The following is a 24,261-nucleotide window of genomic DNA, read 5'->3' on the forward strand; positions in this document are numbered from 1 at the left end:
GCACTGGATTGGCCGAGAGCACTGTAGCTGTTCAATAATGAAATGAATCCTCAAAAATACCACTTCCCTAATAATTGTGCACATGGTGTATATACCTTTCTACACCCTCTTTGGGTTTAGTAAAATGGCAAAGATAACTGAGTACACCAACTCATTTGCCGGTAATCGGCACCTGTTAAATGATTGAGTGACCACAGGAGGTCACTAATCTGCTCTGCGGTGTCTACCTGGTGTAAGGCAGGGGTGTGTTCTAGGGACCATAATCTTTGCTGTTTTTGTCTTCCTCATACATGTCTTTCAAAAAGGAGGGACCCTTGGGTGAAACACAGCGCAAGTAGTTGGATGATAAATCTTCAACAAGTTACTGTATGTTTATGCATCTATTTGTGTGTGTGTGTGTGTGTGTGTGTGTGTGTGTGTGTGTGAGAAAGGAATGGAAATAGGATCTCATTAAGTCCTCGTGAATCAGCTCTTCCTGCCTTGGCTGCATGCATGCTCTGACCAAAACCCCTGCTCTGATTGGCTGGCTGAAAGGTGCGTCGCGCAGATAAAGACCCAGCCTCCTCTTCACCACTCTGTTGCTCTTCTGTGTGTGTGTGTGCGCGTGTGTGTGTGTACACATGAGAGTTCATGCGTTGCATTTGCCATACACAGAAGGAACGCCTGTGAACAGTGAGCAGAGGGAGGTGGAGAAGGACTAGGAAGACTACTCTCTTTGGACTGACCTGGTAAGTTGGCTGCCCCTCTGTCATTCCAGGTTTGGGACCAGGTGCAAACAGAGGGGAAGGGAGAGGGAGTGATAGAGAAAACAGAGTTATAACACTTGTTGAATGATTGGACCAGAGGGCAAGGTTCATGGTGAGTGTGCATCATTGCTTGCTGAACAAGGGTCTTGTCTGGAAGGGATCAAATGAATTTACATACATGCTGTGTTCACAAGCTTGCGTTTGATGTCATTTTACATTCCACCTTTTTGCCATCTTCAAAAAAAAAACCAAACAAACAACAATGTAAACTTAATCAAAACAATATAGACCATAGCTTTATGTGAGATGGTCATTTGAAAGCCAAGCCTTTGTGGTGGTGTATCAGTCTGCAGAACTGCCTGATCTGTGTGATTACAGTGGCTATGCACTGTACGAGATTAGTGCTCGTCCAGTTTGGTCTGCTAAGATGGTCTGCTCATTATGTTACAGTTCAGTGAGAATGTAAAGCAATTGAGCTTTAGGTGTGGGTTTGTGGTTGTACATGTGTATATAATTGTTTCAGTGGTCAGGGGGTGGGGCGGGGAGTGACCATTTAAGAGCTTTAATGGTATTAATGGTGTCATGTAATCAAATAGACCTGTAGCCCTGTGGGTGAGCTGATGACCTATACCCACACATGCACAACACACATACACGCCCCACACCTCACCTGCATTATTATGGATTAAGGTATTATTGTGGATTAAGGTAAAGAAGGTGTTTACTTGAGAGAATCAGGAGGAACTGTGCTCGGCAGATTAATATCCTGTGTAATTGCACCTTCATATCATGCTACAGACATTCTCTGAATGTGGTTCATTCAAGTTTCAAGTTTGGTTTATTTGTCACATACATAGTCATACACAGTATAATTCGCAGTGAAATGGTTGAGAGTGCTCTGTCCAAACTGAGGAAAAAGAAAACAGGTGCATAGAGAAATATAGATATTCTATATATGTGAAATATATATATATATTCTATATATGTACAAAATATATTAACAATGTATGTACAATATATGTATATTATGATTATATACACAATGTACAATGTATATGGCTGTGTACACAATGTACAGAATGTACAGATCCATTTTGTAGAATAACATATTTACAGTTTTTGTTACAAGGTAATTGAAAATAAATAAATAAATAAATATGTATATATATATATATATATATAATATATATACACAGTTATGTTACATGGTGGTGGTGGTCCCCACAGTTTATCAGTTTCCCCGAATGGCCTGTGGGAAGAAGCTCCTCTTCAGTCTCTCTGTCTTGGTCTTCAGGGAGCGAAAGCGCATTCCTCACCTCAACAGAGAGAAGAGCCTATTGTTGGGATGGGTGGGGTCCTTCACAATCTTCCTGGCCTTGGTCTGGCACCGCTTGTAGTAGATGGTCTGCAGGTCAAGAAGTTCCGTGTGAGTAATGCGCTCTGCTGAAAGCACTACTCTTTGGAGTGCTTGTCTGTCCTGCTTGGTGCTATTCCCAAACCAGACTGTGATGTTCCCCGTGAGGATGCTCTCGATAGTGCAGGTGTAGAAGTTCTGCAGTACCTTGGAGGGCAGTCTGAAGTTTCTTAGGCGTCTGAGGTGGTAAAGACGCTGACGAGCCTTCTTTGCCAGGGAGTTGGTATGGCGGGACCAGGACAGGTCATGCGAGATGTGAACACCAAGGTACCTGAAACTATCTACTCTCTCCACCGTGGTTCCACTGATCCTCACAGGTTGGTAGTGCCGCTCCTGCTTCTTGCTGCAATCCACGATCAGCTCCTTTGCCTTATTGACGTTTAGGAGGAGATTATTTTCCTGGCACCAGTTTTCCAGGTGTTTAATCTCCTCCAGGTAGGCCCTCTCGTCGTTGTCCGAGATCAGACCCATGACAACGGTGTCGTCAACAAACTTGACAATGATGGTGGAGCTGGAAGTGGCTGTGCAGTCGTAGGTGTACAGTGAGTAGAGCAGGGGGCTTAGGACACAACCCTGAGGAGCTCCAGTGCTGAGGGTGAGGGTGGATGAGGCACAGTTGCCCACCCGTACTGATTGTGGTCTGTCTGTTAGGAAGTTGGAGATCCAGTCGCACAGAGATGTATGCAGTCCTAGATCCCCCAACTTAGTAGTGAGTAGGGAGGGGATGATGGTGTTAAATGCTGAACTGTAGTCGACAAACAGCATTTTAACACAATTTCCCCTCCCTTCGTCCAGGTGAGTCAGTGTAGTGTGAAGCAGATGCGCAATTGCATCGTCAGTGGAGCGGTTGTGGCGGTATGCAAACTGTAGTGGGTCCATGGAGGCTGGCAGTGAAGATGTGATGAAGTCTCTGACTAGCTTTTCAAAGCACTTCATCACGGCCAATGTGAGGGCAACAGGGCGGTAGTCACTGAGGTTGGAGGGTCGAGGTTTCTTCGGGACGGGGACGATGGTGGATTGCTTGAAGATTGCTTCATTCTGCACACTGGGGCCACTTCGGGTAGTGTACATGTGCAGACCAAAGGCAAATCAGAAGAACAGACAACAAAGAAGTTTTCTTGAGCAGCTGACGCACAAACACATACAACACGCATAATGGGGGGCTTATGTGGGACTCCAAATCAGTCTTTTCAGATACAAAGCACCTTATAAACCCTGGCATGTATTCCACTAGCTCATCGGGGTAGGGGTATGGGGGTAGGTGCTGTTGCTTGCAATCCTATCACTTTCTTCTCTTAGCTTCCTTGTGGTGGTGTACCTGATGCTTCTTCTGTGGTTTCTTTTGTGAGGTCCATACCAAGTCAGAAGGTTCTGTGATGCTTGAAAGTAACCCATGCTGCAGATGTCACTGTTAATACGCACAGACACCACCTTCTTTTGATTAGTTTTTGATCATTTCTTAGCAATAATAGCAATAGTAAAGAGAGGCAGTGTATCTTATGTGGTCCAGATGGTTTAAAGCAGGTACATTGCATTGACATTCACACTGTTTGGTAAGCACTCTTGTCCAGAGTGACTCGTGCTAGCATAAATAGGTTAGTGTCAAAGTTATGAACACATCGATGGTACAACAGTACACCTGATATGGAGTTTCCTTGACCTTTTGAGGAGAGAAAGAGAAAAAGAGAAAGAAGAGTTGTTGAATATATTACTAATTACTACCAATTATCAGCAAGTAGTAAATAGTAAGAAAGAATTGCTGAATATACTACTAATTAGCAGCAAGTAGTAAATAGTAAGAGAGAATTGCTGAATATATGTTCATGTTATTCAGTGCGTTATGCTCAGTTTTGGTGAGCGCATGCACTTTGCGCGTGTGTTTGAGGTATAATGCCAGTACTACTGTTTGTCGTATTTCACGTTGTATTTGTTCTAGTAGATTGTCCGATTTCATGTTCCAAGTCAGCCATTCTCTGTTTGCTGCATCTTTGAAATTAAAGTTTAATCCCTTGATTAGGACATTCTGTTCTATTGTTCTAACCAGCATTCTGTCAATCAATGCACAGCCAGAAGACGGCAAGCTGGACCTGGGCCATACATTCCGAACAACCAATCAAAGGTCAGCCTACAACCTGCGACCGAGATTGGGTCTCAAGACCCAGGTAACCAGTTAATCAATAACCATCAGAAGACCACCTCCAACAGATGAATAACCAATGGCATTCGAGGATCAATCAACTTTATCCTATATAACTACACAAAATCCCACTCCTAAGCATACAATGACGCTTGCATTGACGATGTCACCTCGATTAGTGATAAAATGTGTGACTGTAAAATAGCTGCACTTGGAACCTGATTTCTTGGCCTAACTTGCCTATGTGCAAACTCACTTTTAAGATAGCTGAGTTGTGGAAATAAACCCTGACAGACCATCAGCATCTGCTGTAGCGTAATCTAGTCAAGGTTTAGCTCTGTTTTGTGGCAAGTACAGCTTGCTAGCTAACTGGCTAACTTTGGCTCCACTCTATAATGTCATTGTTAAGCATTCAGTAAATCCAGGTATTAGATTTGAAAGGTTTGGTCATGGTTGGGTTTGGCCATACCAGGCCTCACTTTCACCCAGAGCTCTCAGAGGCCCAGGACTGATGTGAAAGAGTGGTATGTCACATCCATCACACACTCTGTCCATGGACTTTGGAAGATATCTCAAAATATTCATTTTGCCCTGTAGAAAACAGTAAATTATACAGAATACAACATGTATAAAAAGTAAATAGAACAAATAATAATATTCTAGCACTTTGAGCTTTGTGGTGGTTAAATTTGTTAAATCATATTGTAACCAAATGAATAAAAAACATCAAATAAATTTGTGAGGTGTCTAGAGATTCCAGTTCCTTTTCTGACTTGATGCTAGACAGCTGCTCCGTGGTAACAATCATACTACGGCTTTTCATGAATAAAGAACCACTACTCTTCAGGCACGTTCCTGCCTAAATGAGAGTGACCAGCTTCGAATGGGTGCAAATGTGTCCTACTGGTTGAATACAGACTGTATGTCAGATTGAGAGAACAATAATAAGAGTTAAAAAGGAAAAGAAATAGACTGACCACACACTTTATTGGAATGGCCAGCTTCCGTAAACTTAAATATCTCACTGATGTACATTTGCACACTGTTGCCTGTGAGATGAGATTCTGACATTGCTTTTATTATGATGGATGGCTTTCTTTTATGAGTAAGGTATTGATTTGAAACTGCTTGAAAATTTGAGAGCTGAATGAATTAGTAGTATATTCAGCAATTCTTTTTTACGGTTTACTACTTGCTGATAATTGGTAGTAATTAGTAGTATATTCAGCAACTCTTCTTTCTCTTTTTCTCTCTCTCTTCTCAAAAGGTCAAGGAAACTCCATAGCAGGTGTACTGTTGTACCGTCGATGTGTTCATAACTTTGACACTAACCTATTTATGCTAGCACGAGTCACTCTGAACAAGAGTGCTTACAAAACAGTGTGAATGTCAATGCAATGTACCTGCTTTAAACCATTCTGGACCACATAAGGTACACTGCCTCTCGTTTTGGCCCACATCAAGCTGGACAAATCCAGCAAAGAAACCAGAGAAAATGAGGCCTTATACAGATGTGGCCAGACTTGGTGAATGGCCAGATTGGGTGAACATTATAACTGGTGCTGGTAGTGAGTACACAGAATATTAGAAAGACCAAAAGCTGGCAGACAGCATGGTTGAAGAATCTTGTGGCCCTTCCAAACTCTTGGGTAGAGGAACTGCAAGCAAGAGGTTAAATGGGATATTTGCATTCCCAGAAGACCAGATAGCAAATATGAGGGTTAGAGGAGAGGAAGACTCGGGCTGGATTTGGGATGTTTCTGTAGAAGAGTCACTGAATACCTTATCACCTTCCAGGTATATATACAGTATATAATATTGCTGTGAGGGTTTTTTTTTGGTTTCTTTCTTTTAATTATTTATTTATTTTTCCTTATTCCATGAGATTAGGTGTGAATCAAGTAGCTGTTTTAAAGCAGTGAAATGCTGATCCAGGGGATTTGCCCTGAAAGTGAATCCAGCATTGATCATTCTGTGCCTGGACTCATTTAATTTCTTATACCATTTAACACATCACAATGGCACTAGAATACCAGCTATGCCCAATTCATCAGCTCTGCCCTACCTTGGTCATCTCTGGTCAGGTTCTGACCAAAGCATCACCACTGGCCAGAAAATCATTTGATGGTAGACCATAATTTTTAATGATGCAGGGACTCACGTGACTGCTGAACTGTAGTGGGTACTGAGCTCCTGAGAGTGCATACATGGTGCATGGTGGTATCACTGAGGTTTATACACGAGATGTCAGCATTGTTGGGTCTAAATGCTAAATGGGGTCTGCTACTCCAAAAATATCCAGCCTACAGTGACCCTGTGGTCATAAACTGACAGCAAAGAGCTGGATGTTGGCTGTCACAAAGGCACGGTGCAACATGCAACCTGTATACGCCGATGTTGCTTACGACAGAAACGATTGCTTCTGAGTTTGAACAGCATGTGCCCTTCCCCTCTGCTCTACCCAGTCACCAAGATGGACATCACGGAGTTCCGGAAGCGTGGGAAGGAGATGGTGGACTACGTGGCTGACTACCTGGAAACCATAGAGCAGAGGCAGGTCTACCCAGATGTGGAGCCCGGCTACCTGAGGTCCCTCATTCCCGAGGAAGCTCCAGACGAGCCGGAGGCCTATGAGGATGTGATCCAGGATATCGAGAGGGTGATCATGCCAGGGGTGAGAGGCAACTTGATTCTCACTGGCTTCGTCCATTTTGTAACACTATGTCAGTGCCACCAGCTTGCATTGTCACGGAAGCATATTTCTGAGTGGAGTGAGCCGACGCACTGTGTTAAGTATGTATAGATCTACAAATTGAGATTTTAAAATATTTTTCTATTAAGCCATTAAAGAGGCCTAAGTGTATTTTCCTTTTGATCTATACAGTTGGACACTATCAGCCAGTTTAAAGCAACACGGAGGCAAAAAAAACCCCTCTAATGAATAAACAAGTTTGGATCATTCAGGGGATGAAATTTACCTCACGAGAGGATGTTTATTCAGTCTGTTAGTCTGTTTACATAGAGTATGTTGTAGCTCAACTAGAAATTAAGATGGTGTTTGCTGTTAGATATGCCTGTATGTATTAGATGAATATTATTCAAATTGTTGAGAAGGCTCCTCCTAAAAACCCAGTCATTCTCCTTCACTTCTTAATCATAGCTTGTGACTAAGACAATTGAAAATAGGAGGAAAGTCCTCATTCATTAAACACCTCTAGCCATTCTGCTGGAGGTGAATGAATTCACTTACACTTGTGAATAAAATAATGAAATGTTACTTTTTAAGGTAAAAAAAACGCTCCCTTAATATACTAAATGTCTAAGAGGATATACTGTTTTATACCAGTTGTTTCTCTTCTGAATAGTCTCATAATTCTGGAGACATTACAAAGACCTTCCAATGTCAGCAATCAGGGAAAGTCAGTGTTTAATCCCAACAGTTTAAGTCGGGTTTTAGTGTTATCTTCTTTCGCTGTCCTAATTAGATTAGTTAAAAGTTACCGTTTCCCTTGGACCAGTTTTAAGCCTGGTTATTTACACATATAACTGCTAAGGAATGATTCATAATGTGAACATGCTGTAAGGGGAAGACAGACCCACGCTGTCCAGCATTGTTTTTCTTCCTCCTATGGAATTTCTTTTAATCTAGCATAGAACACGAGGAACAACAGTACAATTTCCCCATCAACCACAATCCTGCCTGATGCATCAAGACAAACGGCAAAGTTAATGTTCAACACTTGACTATGACGTGTAACGCTTTCAATCGTGATTTGTTCAATGAAATTGTGAGTCTGTATGTTTGTAGACTCCCAGGATGTAGACTCCCAGGAGTCTGTATGTTTGTAGACTCCCAGGATGCTTTGTTATGCCTGTGTAATGTGGCGGGTGACGGTGGTGTCTTAATGCAGGTCACCCACTGGCACAGCCCGTTCTTCTTTGCATATTTCCCTACGGCCAGCTCCTTCCCTGCCATGTTAGCAGATATGCTATGCGGGGCAATTGGCTGCATCGGCTTCTCCTGGGTACGCCTTATCCACTCATCTGTCCATCCATCCATCCCTGCAGCTCTCTGTCCATCCTTTCACTTTTCCATCCCTCCACACCTCCCTCCTTCCATCCATCCATCATCCCCTCTTCACTTCCTTTTTTTCCCCCTTTCAAATGTGCTTCATTCACATGGAGAACCCCGTGTTGCCAAAATGCTACAATTTTGCATGGATCAGTCGTTTTCATTAATACATAAACACATAAATGGAATGAGCTTAAAACTGAACCTCGTTTGTGTGTTCTGCCGATGTGCTCTATGGCGGACACGCCACAGGCAGCCAGTCCGGCCTGTACTGAGCTGGAGACGGTGATGCTTGATTGGCTTGGGAAGATGCTCAGACTGCCGAAGGATTTTCTAGCTGGCACCGAAGGCCAAGGTGGTGGAGTGATTCAGGTGAGCTTCCAGACTTTCTGATTCAGATCAGCCCCCAGACCTTCTGCATCCTTTTCAGTGATGGAACAAGTATACAAGCCACCCTGTAAGTACAAGTTAAAATAGCTTACTAGTAAAAATTACTGTTGAAATAGAATGTCCTGCATTCAAAGGTCCATCCAAAAGTCTTGAATCTATATTAAAATCCTACATAAGTATCAAAAGTAAATGTAAAAAATGTATCATGTACAAAGGTTCCTGAGGTCTGAAAGTGAATTTATTTGACAGGTTGGTGTGAACCTTTTTCTGTTCACAAGATCTATAAAAGTCTACGCGATAATTAGTACAAAATGTCAAAAATGGTACTTGGTAAATTGTATTTTTAACTGGAGTACCTACACTATGTTGCTCTTCATTCATTGTAAATTTATGGTTTAGGCCTTCTTATAATTCTGTGTCTAGTATGTCAAACTGAGGGTTTATAAAAGTACTGCTCTGGGGTCATCAAATTGCATTGGGTTCTTGACTCGTGTGTTAAACATGTTTGTGTTTCAACCCAAAGGGCAGGCCTTGAGTTAATGGTGTTTTCACAGCGACACGAATGTCGCTTGAATGTCACTTCAAGCATCTATCACGGGCCATGCCTTATTTGATTCGCGCACTGAGAATGTTTCGGACAATTTGATTTTAAATTTTAAAAGCAAAACAAAACATAGCACTTGCACGGAAACGTCGACTGCTCTCCAAAACAACAATCTCTCGGTCATTGATTTCTGTTTGTGTGCTGCAAAGATCGGCAGCCTGCTGGGAAATTGGCTTTTACTGTGTCAGGCGAAGGCGTCGTGGTGGCATGAGATGAGGACACTTTACCTTAATTTAGCCTTGAGTTCAGCTTCGTGCAGCTGGGCTCCTTCTGACTGCCGGAAACCCAACGCGGTACTGCTCACTGATAATGCATCATTGTTTTTGACTCATTCGATGTTTTGTGTCTTTTTAGGTATTCGTGTGTTGGCGCGTGCGAATGTGTGCGTGTGCTTTGGTGTGTGTGCGTCTATGTGTGTGTGTCTGGGTGAGTGCATCCCTCTGTTTTGTCTCTGGGCCTTTCATTGAAACTCACTATGGCAACTAACTGCACTTGCTGTGTTCTGGATGAGGTGGGAAGCAGCCTGTGGGCATTAGAAACGATGCTGAGATGGACATAGGGAGGCAGGCAGAACAATGATAGCAGACAATCATTCGCGTTTAACTAGCACATCTAGGCTGGTGCTTGTAATAGACATTCAGAAATGTATTTTTATCTATTTATAATGCCTCTGGTTTTGTTTTGTTTTTTGGGGGGTTTTTTTGAGCAATGACCTTTTGTTATGAGGACCTTTTAATATGAGGATCTCACTGACACAGAACATTAATCTATTAGTTTCAATTGCCTTACTTATTGCTTGCTTTACTGCTTAATTTATCACATTCATTTAAATAGACCAGAGGTCTCATAATTCCAGAAATAACATGTTTCATGCTGGAATGCCATTGAGTAGCTTCTGATTGATTGTTCCTTGTATTTGATAGACAGTTCTGTTGCAGTGTATTAATATTCTGGCGTGTATAGTCATACTGATTGGCTGAAATTAGATGATTCCCAACACCATCATTAGGGAACAGAGCAGTAGCCTAGAACTGTATTTAACTTTTTGTATAGCACTTTTAAAAACAGTTTACAAAGTGCTTTACAGAAAATAAATATTACTATAACGAAGGCCGAAGGCAGCCACCCCACCCAGGACGCAAACCCAGGCTGAGGCAGCTCCCTCTCACAATTACATAGAAGAAAAATAAAGCTTATTACACCCTGAAATCCATCTCCTCTGGAAGGTTTTTTACAAAAATATATATATATATATATAAAAAAAAGAAAATGTTAAAAACAATTTATTTACATAGTTAAATATATTTTAGAAAACAAATTAAATACTGAAATATTCAAAATGAATTAAAATAAGAAAATATATTTAGATAAAGATTAATGATTAAAACCCAATTGAAATTAAAGAAATAAAATTAAACATGAATAAAAGATACATTAAAAAAAAGATGCAAAAATTAAATAATATATTACACAGTGCATAATAAAAAAATTGCAGCAGGTTTTAGTTGTAAATTTAAAGCAGATTAAAGTTATTTGGAAATATTGTTACAAATAACAGATTATTTCACTGCTTTGCTATTTTTTCCACAGTAATGTAGTCCTGCCAAAAAAAAAAATTATTAGATGTAATATTCCCAATATTTCAGACATCATATCTTATTTTAATAAAAACAGTAAAGATTTTTTTTACCTGAAATGTTTGCATAAGTGAGAGGTCACACAGCAGTGCCCCACCCCCACTTCAAGTGTTTCGCTGTGGTGATGAGGTTGTGGATGTGTGTTTTGAGCTCAGAGAGAGACAGAGAGATCAAAGCAAGCATCGTCGGCACAGGCACCCGGCTCGAAACGCGGTGAACCTGCTTGAAGTGGAGCACCTCCCTGTTCATGGGGAGAGAAAGACAGCCCACTCAAACCCAACACGGGTGCATCTGCGCCGTCAGTGCTGGCTCACGTCCAAACATGTTGAACATGTCATTGCAAATATCAAATCAATCTTTAATATGCACACTGCTTTGAGTCCTGAGTGATAGAGAGGGGCAGTTTTAGAGTGTTGTCACACTTGTTCCAAATATCCGAGTCGGCACCCAGGACCGATTCTGCTCTTGGTTGGGGGAGGGTCTCTGTTGCTGGTTGCTCTCACACAGAAGAATTCGTGTGTATTGATTGCGCAGTTCCATACGTCACATTTCTGTGTGCGAAATGGTTCATCTGTTTACTGCTTTTTATGATTTTCCTTGGACAGACTCATCGATTTCAGGACCAGAGGTCAGTTCTCTGCCACTCCCAGACTCAAAGTGCTTTCACACTTGACCAAACGTACCAAACTCGCAGAGCAAGCGGATCTGGAACAAAGAACTCTAGTGTGAAACTGTCCTCATATTCCTTGCTGACCTTTGCATTATTTGAGGGGTGATTTTAGATAGAACAGTAGTAAGACCATATCATGGAGGCAGTGGTAGCTCAGTTGTTAAGGTACTTAACTAGTAATCTGAAGGTTTCCACTTCAAGCCCCACTACCGCCAAGTTGCCACTGCTGGGCCCCTGAGCAAGGCCCTTAACCCTTAACCCTCAACTGCGCAAGTTGTATTTAGTCATAATTGTAAGTTGCTTTGGATAAACGTGTCAGCTAAATGCTGTAAATGTAAATATGTAGACTGATCAAATGTGTTCACAGCATGTTCAATGCCCAGTACATCAGCAAGATAACATTGTGATTATGCACCAATTAAAAGAAGAAACCTGCAGTCTGCAGTGAATGCAGCTAGCAGGTGTCACTCATATGACAGGCACTTAGCACAATGTCAACCATATGACGGCACTTGAATAAATGATGGTGCACTTAGCCACTTAGCACAATCTCATTCATATGATTCCAAGTAGCATGAGGTCACTCAAGACGTGATTTAGCACAATGTCACTCATATGACGCCACTTTGCGTGTCATTCACATGACGCCGACTGACCCTTTGCTGCGTTTCATTCACAGTTAGCATCAGCACTTTGGGTGGAAATATTCTCAATGGAATAACTCGACATGCAGCCAGTCATCTGCAGTAACGATGTTTTGGATGTTTGTCCATCTTCATGATCAGGATTATTCTGCTGTTTATACTTTTTATATTGTTGCTATTGTAATGTCCGTTGTCGGCCAGAGGACAAACCCCCCCATTGAGCCTTGGTTCCTCTCAAGGTTTCTTCCTCATGCTCTAGGGAGATTTTACTTGACACTCTCGCCCTTGGCTTGGACTCGGACATTTGTAAAGATGCTTTGTGACAACACCTGTTGTGAAAAGCGTTGTATAAATAAATTTGACTTGACTCGACATGTTGGAGGTTGAACATGAGTAGATGCCTGTGTTCCTGTCACAGCTGTTTATGTGACAGATGTTTGTGTTTGGTTTTAGGGTACTGCCAGCGAAGCTACTCTGGTAGCACTTCTCGCCGCTCGCTCCAGGATAGTCAAGCAGATTCAAGCTCATGATCCTCAGCGCTCTGAAGTCGAAATCATCTCCAAACTAGTGGCCTACTCCTCAGATCAGGTAAGATTCTGTGGATTCCAGCATGGAAGGTCCTAATTTGAACCTTTTGACTTTCCAAATAAACTCAAGCTACTGAAAACAAATTTATTGATCAATTTAAAAACATGTAGAAATGTAAATTTCGATGACAGCGAGAAACACTAACAGCTTGGGGGTCTTTGATCTGTGATGTTTGCATTACCTAGTTAGTTTCATATTCTGCACACACACTTATTTTTTATCCTTCTCTGCTGCTAACTAGTTAGTGCTGATGAATATGGATTAGATGCTTGGTCCAGTTGAAAACTAGACAGCAGTCCTCTCTTAGGGCCACATGACGAAGGGCTCTCCTCAGGATCAGGACTGTGCCCGTTCTTACTGGTCAACCTGCCTTTTAAATGTGAAATGTTAAGTGCTTAGTTTTTTCAAAGAAAGTCTGAAATGCCAGAGCTCAGTAGAGGCCAGACTGCTGTGTGACAAAGATACACATAAAGCTAGGAAAACGTAAGATAATATGGTGGTTTGTGTGAGCATTGGAATTACGTCAGGCAAATAATTTGCATAGTTTTAGAATAAATAATGCATTATTATATAGTTAAATGTATATTAATATTAGTAATGTATATTTAAATGTACATCATATAATCTGTGCCCACAGGCTCATTCCTCAGTTGAGAGGGCAGGTCTAATCGGAGGTGTGAGAATGAAAAAAATGTCAACTGATGGCAAGTTTGCCGTGTGTGGGGAGACGTTTCGGAAAACCCTGGAAGAGGACAAAGCATCAGGCCTCATCCCGTTTTACGTAAGCTCCCCTCATCCTCTTCCACACCATTCAGCTGCTCCAGAGGGCACGGTTAGGGCACGTCATGTCAGTCTCACCTGTGTGCTATACTAGACTAGGGTGTCCACACTTTTTTATTTCAAACCAATGTGTTTTGGCAAACAGGCCTTCAAGGTGGAAGAGAACTGTGATTGCATAGTATCTTAGATATATAAGGATTAGAAAATATTTAAAACAACCAGCATTCATATTCATTAGTGACAAAGGTGACATCACGCGCTTCATGTGGCAGAGACTGAGATTCATGTGACGGATATGTGCATCACGTGACTGAGACTGAGATTCATGTGACAGAGACTGAATTCTCTTTGTGAATTTGATTCTGGCCAGTTCTGTGCCACACTAGGAACCACTCCCTCATGCGCGTTCGACCGCATCACCGAGCTTGGCCCAATATGTGAGTACGCCCGTCAGTCCGTGCACACTGCCAGTTGCTTTACTGTTTTACAACACATTAAATGCAGTCACACTGAGCAGGAAGACTTTGTTTTCTTGTCTGTACCACCACAGGTAACGCAGAGGGCATGTGGATGCACATTGACGCGGCGTACGCAGGGAGTGCGTTCATTTGCCCTGAGTTCCGCCCTCTCTTGGATGGCGTGGAGGTGAGAATCGTCACCCATCCTGACTGCTGAGCCGCAGGGCAACTCCAGAAAGGTTGCTGTGGTAACCGCAGTCTTAATTGTAGCTGAGCTACGCTGACGCAAGCTATCAGTCAGAGGGCAGCAGGAATTGTGGTGTGTGTGCGCGCAAACAAAAGTATTCAAATGTCAAAAATTATGCTAGCTCCTGTGAGCTGTCTGCAGAGAAATTGGCGGGAAATTAAAGAGAGTCTGAGTCGCTGTGGCACCCAGCTGAGTATCTTGGAGATAAGGGTAAAGTAATTTCCTGAGGTGTACGCAGACCTTAAGATAAGCCCCTCCCTTTCCCTCTCGCACAAAATCTCCCTGTTTATTATCAGCAGTTCAAACAACACCAGATCTGCGGTTTCTGCTACAAAAGGCCAAGGTTTTATCATAACCCTGAATGACGGTGGGAGGTCATTTCCTGTGTTGGCTCTGGTTGCCAGGAAGCGAATTCTGGGAAGGTCCTTCTGGCATGGCAACAGTCGGGCTGCCCACATACAGCCTGTGATTTATTCTCAAACCATCAGTCTACTGTTATTGCACCTGATGCAGGGAATGTTGGTGAAGGGGAGGGTACAGAACAGATGGAAAACACAGATAGAGAGGGGGGTGTGTGAGTGAGTGAGACAGAAGATTCTACATACTATATTCTTGTTTCTCAGTAAAAAAAAAAAACAACACAAATGAATGTATATAATAACCAGGCAAACTCTGTGCACGTTTTACAACGAAACTTCAAATGTGTTTTTAAAATGATGTTCTAAGCATGAAAGAAAATAATAAACTAAAAAAAAGGTATAAAAAACCTACACTCCACATTTTTATTTTCCAACTCAACATTTCAAAGAGGGTTGGGTTTATGCCAACTGTGTGAAACGTTAAAGTGTGTTCTGCATTTTGTCTGTTTTCCAGTTTGCTGACTCCTTCAATTTTAACCCTCATAAATGGCTCCTAGTTAACTTTGACTGCTCCACAATGTGGTGAGTTGCTTCGTCTTTACGAGGCTTCTACGTGCTTTCTTCATTAAAGCTCCATTTTTGTTTTGCTCAGATCACTTCCACCAAATGTGTTTTAAGGTCTTTTCTGTCAGTATGGATATACATAGAACAAGGAGACCAATACAGCTGCCCTGTGTGTCATCACCAGGCAATCAGGACAACAGCAAGGCTCAGTGTGGGCAGTGTGCTGGATCATTTCATTTAAAGGGGACCTATTATGTTCCTTTTCAATGTTCATTTTACTAGTACTAGCATCTACTAGTATAGAGGTACATGCTCCAGTGCCCCAAAAGCATATTATTTCCCTCATATTGAACATTTTTCACCATCTGTCTGAAAAGCTCGGTTAGAGGTCTTGTGTCTTCAACACCCCTCTCTGATGAGCTCAGTCTGTGCTAATTGGTCAGCTCGCTCACGGTGCCAGAGCTGTTCCGCCGCTGCACGTTCCGCTCGACTTGCACTCTGAAAACAGACCCTTGTCTCCTGAGCAGTTGTAAACACTGGTGTTAGCACTCATTACAGTATTTTCCAAGCTGTTGGCGGTCCCGCAAATAGGCATCCAGTGCCTGCAGATGGGCAGAACTGGGCATAGTATATAACATTACAGCTTGTAATCATAAATACCCCTCCACATGTGAACACTGTTCGACATCTAGCGGTTGAAAAAACCCATCGCCATATTTCATACAATTAAGTAAAAGTGGGCCTGTGGCTTATTAGCAAATCCATCATAACCCTATAGTTGTCAAGTTAGATTCGTTAATCGAGAAGCCTACCATGAGCAATGGGTTAAGCTAGCTACAGCCAACAATTCTGCACTTGAACACTCATAGTATGGAATGTTGTAATACCTTGTAATACATTACAAATCCACAAATACTAATGCATACATACCGGTTGTGAACCTGAATCTTCCCAAACACACCACTGAAACTGCACCATCCTTCAGGAGTAGATGTGGAACAGATGCAAAAATCCAGCACTGATCTGTGCATGGTTATTGAGGCAGTCCTCCATAAAGTACAGAGCACACAGTAAAACAATTGCAAGATGTAGCAGTGGTAAAAAATAAAATTCAAACACTGGCTTCTTTGTGGTACTTTTGGCAGAGCACGCAAAGCACATGCTTACGATACTGAACAAACTCGGTCTCCAGTGCTTGTGTTATGTGAGGCCCTGCCTAGCTTGCCAGTAGGCAGGCAATATGGAAGGTGTGTCATCACCTATGACTGAAATTCCAACGAGGTGTTTTAGGCATTTGAGTAAAGTGGTTTCTTTGGGAGAGAGTTACTCACTCTGGTGTGTGCTTTGGGCTTTGTAACTTTGCAGACCGTTTACATGCACAGAAAGCTATATAACACACCAAAAGAAAGAGAGAAAAATCTGTCCCCTTTAATAGCAGAGCTACTCTCTGAGCTTTACCTGTGTCTGTTGTAGTTGTAGATTAGGCTACCTGCTGTGTATAATAAAACTGAACAAGTATGAGTTTTATATGCAATTACAATTTGGTAAATGCACCAACTCACTAGCGTGAGCTTCTAGTATTATGGCTACCCACTGAAATGCAGTTGAGAACAGTATATATTAGTTTACTTCCTTGTATCATACACAATGAATCATCATATAATAGTTCTTGTAACCACTTTGGGCTGGTTTAATGGGCAAGCCGTTTCTAAACTAATATACAGCAAATACTTGCTGTAGCATCATAGCAGCCAAGCTACTTGGTCTGACCCACACGGTGTAGATATCACTCATGTATGAGCAGTTAATATTAGAATATCCCTCTAGTGCACCATGCCCCCCCCCCCCCCACCTTTAATTACCTTTCTCATAAACCCAAAACTAACATTTATGAGTATCTGACGAAAAACCTCGTTTAACTTTTGTTTAGGGTAAAGAGAAGAGCCGACATCATTGGTGCTTTTAAGATGGACCCGCTTTACCTGAAGCATGACCACCAAGAGTCAGGTACTTGCATAGCAATTATACCAGAGTTAATGTTCAAACATTTAGGTTTTAGTTTTTGTTAGGTCTTCGGTTTTAACCTATTGAACAAAAATTTTAATGGAATATGTGCTATTCTCAGTGATTATAGTATTTTTTCATTTCAATTTAATATTTAATTTGCCAGTTTAAAAAGAAAAGGACACCGTATTCTGTGCCCCTAAAAGGACTTTAAAGTTGTATGGAGAGTTAAGTGTTATCGTGCGTTTGTGTGTGCATGTTTTTCAAAGTGCTACTGCTTTGTAAGGTGCCTGAAAGTGGCAGGTATTTGCATGTCATTCACTGCCACTCATACTCCTGCTCTACAAAAGCGCATGCTCTAATTACCCATGATGCCGTCTGCTGCCTGTTGCTCCCCTGTTATTTCCAATGGGGGGGGCTCCTGTAGCTGGTGCTTTAGCCATCACAGCTGTGCTGCAGCTGGCTCTCCCGCTTAATGGTGATGACAATAAAACAAAAGGCTGGCCCTGTCTCTCTGAGCCCACGCAAACACACACACACGTGCACACACGCACGCACTTCAGAGCCATATCCATAGCTTGTTAACAATAGCCAGTCCCACCTCAAACAGCAGAAGCCTAATGAAGTTACACCAGCTCCAGGCTTTTCTCGGTGAAAGGGCAGCTGAAAGGTATGTCATCAGCAACAGCACTAAGATACGGGCTCAACTCATTTTAAATGCTGTTTACTTTCACATGCTGAACATCAGAGAATAAACCAAGAGTGACATTGTAACAGGATGTACTTACCCTAGAACTTTAAACAATAAACAGCCAAGACAACACAAGTTTCTAATAGGTTTTGTATAAACCAAGTATTTGAATATGCACGTATTGAAATGATTTCTAAATGATCTCTGGGTTGTTGTTGGTTTTTTTTTGCAGGGCTTGTGACAGATTACAGAGTAAGTATTTAATATGAAGATATTGTATATGTTTCTGCAGGAGACTGCTATGTGTGTGTGTGTGTAGGGGGGAGGTGTGTACAGTATCAACAGAAGAGTGATACTGTTTAAGTGCATCTACAGTCATTTCTCCAACAGCTGTTTGTCCTTGATGCTGTATTTAATCAGACTGTCAATAAAAAGTGTAGAAATATATAATATGGGTTTGTATGTGGGCTTTGCTTTACTATGGGGACTAGATGTTCCCACAATGATGGACAGAAACGTGACAACTTCGATATGGGAACATGATGCCCTCTGGTATTTTTTTAAACAAAAATAAAGTATAAAATAAGAATACTGTTACGACCCGGTCTAGGCTCTAGACCGTAACAGAAAAAAGGAGAGACGGGGAAAATAAAGTAATAATAAAATAAAAGTGGTATTTATTCGTAGAGGGGTGTATGTCGGGAGATGACGATGCCAAAACAACAAACAAACAGGTCTGGAACGATGAAATAACTTGCCTAACAAGAAAAAGAACAAACATAAAGGATCAACAAAAACATGCCCTAACTCCCTAAACCAAAAACATAGAATAAAGAAAGTACCCAAAATAAATGCCGTCATCTCCCTACATCTCTATGACCAACATCCTCTGAGACATAACCGAACTAAACGCAACACCCTCGAATACTCACAGCCCCCAAACAAAACCGTTCAGATGACCAATCAGGCCACACGCTGCAATCACCGTCAATTGTCAGCACCTGGCACAACGATGGAAACATGACAAGATAACCTGCAACAAAATACATATAAGCAGATAATAAAAAAAAAAAAAACGACCCAGCAAAGGTCGTAACAATACCTACAAGAGCAAAGTTCATTAAGATTAGCTACAGGTGAAGATATTTTGTTACAATATATCAATATATAGTACAATGGAAACCCTCTGTGTGTGTGTGTGTGTGTGTGTTTGTTTGTTTGTTTGTTTGTTTGTTCGTTCATGTGTCTCTTGTCCTTATGCAGCACTGGCAGATTCCACTGGGTCGGAGGTTCCGTTCACTGAAGTTGTGGTTCGTGTTCCGCATGTACGGCCTGAGAGGTCTGCAGGCATACATCCGCAAGGTAACACGTCTATTGGCCTGGCCTGTCAATCACATCATTCGCACAGCCAATAAGAACCTTCCCATCACATGCCCTCTGTGTGAGTCCCAGCTGGTAAATGATAATTACAGATGAATTGTAATGGTGTGTAGAGTAAATTACATATTTATATTTAAATGTATTTTGCTCTGCATGTGCAACATCTGCATGAGCCTGTATTCATAGTATATTATTATGAATATTAATATATTGTGATTATCTGCCACATATGAAACAGGGCATGTATCTGGTTTGTCAGTTTTAACAGACTGAATACCACATTGTATTTCACATCTAGCACTGATCATTCAGTTGTTCGGTCTGAATGAGTCATGTAATTGTTACCAGTCTGGTCTGAGCCGCTGTACAATGCAGACTGAGAATAAGGAAATAGGAGGGGAGAGGAGTGTTTTGACCATTTCTGATAGCTATTTTTAATTATATTTTCCTGATGATTTCTTCTTCACTTTATAAAACAACCATTATACTGACACCTAGTAGCCTGGGTCAGAGATTTTGTACTAAATCTATTTTAAACGTAGCCACCTTCATGTGGTGAACCCATTATATGGCGCATAAAGTGGTTCATTTGAGGACAACAAAGCAAATCGATTCTTCATTTACATTTATGGCATTTAGCTGATGCTTTTATCCAAAGCAACTTACAATTATGACTGAGTATAACTTGGCCCTTAATCTTCAATTGCTCTTGCTCAGAGGCCCAACAGTGGCAACTTGGCAGTGGTGGGGTTTGAACCATTAACCTTCCGATTACAAGTACCTTAACACTGAGCTACCACTAGCCACATCTCATGTCTGCTGTACTGTATTTAAAAAAAAAAAAAAAAAAAAAAAAAAAATATATATATATATATATATATATATAATGTATTAATTAATAAATAACTAATAATAATAATAAACAGTTGCTTTCAGAAATATTGTTTGCTACTTCTGGGTAGTAAATGACTTCAAAATAATGTCACATGGCTTTATCTGAAATGTACAAGTGTTTTTATTAATTTACCTTGTATTTAACTGTAGGATGTAGCACAACTATAATAATAATAATAATAATAATAATAATAATAATAATAATAATGATGGTGTTTCAGCATGTCGGTCTGGCTAAGGAATTTGAGCGTTTGGTCCGAAATGACGAGCGCTTCGAAATCTGTGCGGACGTGGTGTTGGGCTTGGTTTGCTTCAGACTAAAGGTGAGTGAGGTACCAACCAAAGCCGCTCCGGCCTCCCTCTTACATGAGCCCTAAACATCTTTCTGTGACAAACAGTCTTCTCTCAGCAAAATTACAAAAGAGTCACTTCAGTCGGAGGAGGAAAGCTGCAAGTAATGTGGAAATTAATTGCTGCAATTTTCGTATGAAATCAGTGAACTCAGCTTTGCTTTCACTGAATGTACTAGTTCGAGCTCAGTGTTTATTTACTGCGCAATATGTAGAATTCAAACGGTGATTTGAATACAACACATCCTTGTGTTTTTCATATAAAATGTATTGTTTTTTTCCCCCTCTCTCTGCTTTTGCTGATTCCTCACTTCTTTTATTTCGCCGCGCCCAGGGCTCCAACGAACTTAACGAGCTCCTGCTGAGGAGGATCAACGGCGCGCGGCGCGTTCACCTGGTGCCGTGTCAGCTGGCGGGCGCGTTCGTGCTGCGCTTCGCCGTGTGCTCGCGGACCACCGAGTCGCGGCACGCGCAGGAGGCCTGGCGCCACATCTCTGAGCTGGCGTCCGAGCTGCTGCGAGGGCAGAAGCGCTGACCGCTGCCCGACCACTCCGGCTTACACCTGCCCTGCTGCTACACTTCTCTCTGCTCATTCGCCGCTCCGTGTGTGTGTGTGTGTGTGTGTGTGTGTATCCAACTGTCTATTTTTACAATCTCAGTATCTGTGTGTAAACAGCACTTTTTGGCGGCTGGTTTGTGGCTGTATTTTCCCAAAGCTTGTACGTCTACTACTATGACAGTGTTTGTGGATATGTGTGTGTGTGTCAGAATTCACTGTTGAGAGATGAAGTACAAATCAAAGAATAAGTAGAATGCACCGTTATTACTGGAATAAAATGAACAGAGGCTTAATGGATATTTACATCATTTTCTCACTGCATTATCGAGTACATGACCTACAGCGTACCAAAACAACAGAAAAATGCATTGTTAGTTGATATGATGAAATGTTATAAAAAATATCACAGAAAACAAAATCAACTGTAGCTTGCTTTCATGTAATTCCGCGTCTTTGGTACGTGTTGACTACTGCAGTGACCCCTGAAGCGAATAAAAATGTCATTGCTGATTAGCCACACATGCGTTGACTTTAAGCGCTCGCGTGCTGATCTGTGTTTTACAGGCTCTATGAAGAAATCCACAAGCCTTATGTCAAGGCAGTTATCGGCCTGTCACAACACATGCGTTATCATCAAACTTTTTTTTTTTTTTTGCAAATGAGTTTACACAGCACAGGCACACGGATATAGGCGCACCGTGCAAAACATGTGCAGGCTTAACGTTTGACCACGCGTCACGTGTACGCCTGTACTGCCCAGCTGCAAGACGGTTGCCAGCCAGGTCGGACGGTACTAACCAGATTTCTTTGCAGACGGAGACCTCGTCTGCTCTCATTTGGAGCGGTTGTTATAATGAGAAAAGACAGCTGTAAAATATCTCTCCAGAGCGCCTCCGGGCTGCGCAGTGCGACCGGTCTGCTGCTTGGTCTTAGCGCGCACCTCGCCACTTTAACTGCGTGAACAGATATCTGTAGTTCAAATATAAAAAGAATCAAAAATACAATATCAAATATGCTATTTATATATTATACATTTTTAAATACAGGCCTAACGTTTCTAGGGACCACGACGTTAGAGAATTACAGTTTCTTAAAAACTACGACAGATTTGAATATTTCCGCATTAAAATGGTTTTTTTTTTTGGTTAAATATCTTAACGCATTCAATAAGATCTTTTCTCTTAGCTATGAAATTTGTAGTGCTCATCAGGTGTACTGATTTAGAAACAAACGATGTTGTACTATAACGTAATTGTAAAGGTTTAACGGTTGAATCTTCATGGATTTAAAGGCAAGTTAGGCTTGACTCAGTAACATGAATGCTATGTAATTAAAATCAAAGTCTTCAGCGAGCTTCAAGTGTCAACAAATGAAACTACTAAACTATCAGTATGCCTACGCGTTTTTGTAGGTCACATTTTTGACAGCCGATATATTTAGAACACATTATTTGCAAATTAATTTTCTTGGTCTCTGCTTAACCATTAAATTAACCCATTTTTAAAAATCTGTATACATTTTTACTTAAATGCAATTCATACCAGCATTTTATATAGCCGCAGCAAAAGCACAGCTATAACCGTTGTTACAAAGCAGCTTTACACATATCTGAGTCCAAGCCCCCAGTGAGCAAGCCAAGTGCAACCTTGGGGAAGAAAATCTCCATAAAGCATGATGACGAAACCTTGAGAGGAACCAAGACTCAAAAGGGGGGGGGCCCATCCTCCTCTGGCCAACAACTACACTTCCCAAGGGAAATGCTTTGACAGATACCGCCTCAAAACAACATCCTTGTCTTGCAAAAATTATTTGAGCAAGGTGAGTTTAAGAATAAAAAATGTCAAACCTTTTCAACACCTCATAATAGGAAAGGCAGTTTCAAAATACTTTATATAACACTTCTCATACCCTGATATTTACTTCTCACTGAAGTCACCAGGAGTGCTAAGAGCTTTTAATAAACAATGGTTTGATCAAGCTGTTGACCAAACCTTTTTGTACAGTTGTGAAACCAGCCTGAGGATCTGATTAGTTGGATGAGGTCTAAGCACCCTATGGAATGGATCAAGACTATAAGCCTCCTAATATAGGGTGAACACCCTAAAAACACCTTGAGGACTTGTCACATCAATTCAGTTTTATTTAAATCTCTGCAAGTGCTGTGACAAAGCAGTTTTACAAGAATCAAGACAATAATGGCAAGAAAAACCTCCCTGAAACAGCAAGAGGCTGTTTCAACATTGATATGAGCATCCCATTGTACCAGTAGTCTCAGACAATGACTAGGGTATCAGAGTTCCAATAAATTAGTATCCCTGCTGTAGTGTAGTTTGGGGGCTTTCTATCTATATATCTATATAGCCTCGACCACCATATTGTTGGGTCTTTATAGGAAAAGACTGAGCCCCCTGTAGTAGATTTCCTTATTCAAGGCACTAATAAGGAGCCTGTACCTTTTGATCTAAGCAGACGAAATTGATCATAGTGCACCATGAATTCGCTAAGGTACTGTGGGAAAAGATAGTTCAGTGCTTTGTAGGTTAATAGAAGTATTTTACAATCAATATGAAATTTTACTGGGAGCTAATGCAATGCTAAAATAAGACTAATAATTTCTAGTTCTAGTAAGAAACCTTTACACATTCTTCAGTAATATTAAACAGGTTTAACAGGTTAAAACATATAAATAAGTAATAAATAAATAAATAAATTCTGAATCCTGGTGGCCTGAAGATACTAACTTGCAACCAAGGCTGAGTGGACTTCTTTTCACTGGCTACATCGTTTTTTTAATAAAAAGAATTTCTAAGGAAATCATAACCAGTCACCTCCGTTAGACAAGGGCGGTGCACATATAGCTGTAGCTAGAAGGACTTTCTTCATTTAATGCTATTTACTCATTTGGCCTGATCCAAGTATCTGTTAGAGTACATTAAATCTATCACCGGTGATGATTCCATTAATTATATAGACATTAGAGATACAATGTTTAGTAGTTTTAGCTTTAGATCAAAACTTCTGGCAGTGTTCTGTGTGTCCTTTACTTTAATACTAATTAATAAGACTCCCCCCC

The 24,261-nt window shown here is 41.3% G+C and overlaps 1 protein-coding gene and 1 long non-coding RNA gene across 4 annotated transcripts; one reads left to right on the top strand and one right to left on the bottom strand.

Moving 5' to 3' along the window:
* The first annotated feature begins 587 nt into the window (after positions 1–587).
* Positions 588–21,960, top strand: ddc (dopa decarboxylase). 2 transcript variants are annotated; one of them, XM_027024759.2, is made up of 14 exons: positions 588–728; positions 6,763–6,971; positions 8,209–8,322; positions 8,622–8,741; positions 12,768–12,902; positions 13,540–13,683; positions 14,053–14,119; positions 14,233–14,327; positions 15,261–15,328; positions 17,241–17,317; positions 18,238–18,257; positions 19,269–19,367; positions 20,501–20,602; positions 20,964–21,960. In XM_027024759.2, the coding sequence occupies exons 2-14, from the start codon at positions 6,771–6,773 to the stop codon at positions 21,162–21,164; spliced, it is 1,443 nt and encodes a 480-aa protein (XP_026880560.1). In that variant the 5' UTR covers positions 588–728; positions 6,763–6,770; the 3' UTR covers positions 21,165–21,960. The 2 variants fall into 2 exon arrangements, with proteins under 2 accessions (XP_026880560.1, XP_026880561.1); XM_027024760.2 differs by lacking the exons at positions 8,209–8,322; positions 8,622–8,741.
* Positions 10,757–22,801, bottom strand: LOC113586564. Of its 2 annotated transcripts, none has more exons than XR_003411631.2 (4): positions 22,730–22,801; positions 21,987–22,157; positions 11,054–11,241; positions 10,757–10,963 (listed from the first exon to the last, which is right to left on the bottom strand). It is a non-coding gene; the product is annotated as an uncharacterized LOC113586564 (long non-coding RNA). The 2 variants fall into 2 exon arrangements; XR_004776556.1 differs by lacking the exons at positions 21,987–22,157; positions 22,730–22,801 and adding exons at positions 16,241–16,357; positions 17,681–18,231.
* Positions 22,802–24,261: the final 1,460 nt, after the last annotated feature.

The sequence above is a fragment of the Electrophorus electricus genome, chromosome 10, assembly GCF_013358815.1.
Source record: "Electrophorus electricus isolate fEleEle1 chromosome 10, fEleEle1.pri, whole genome shotgun sequence".
Classification (NCBI taxonomy): domain Eukaryota; kingdom Metazoa; phylum Chordata; class Actinopteri; order Gymnotiformes; family Gymnotidae; genus Electrophorus; species Electrophorus electricus.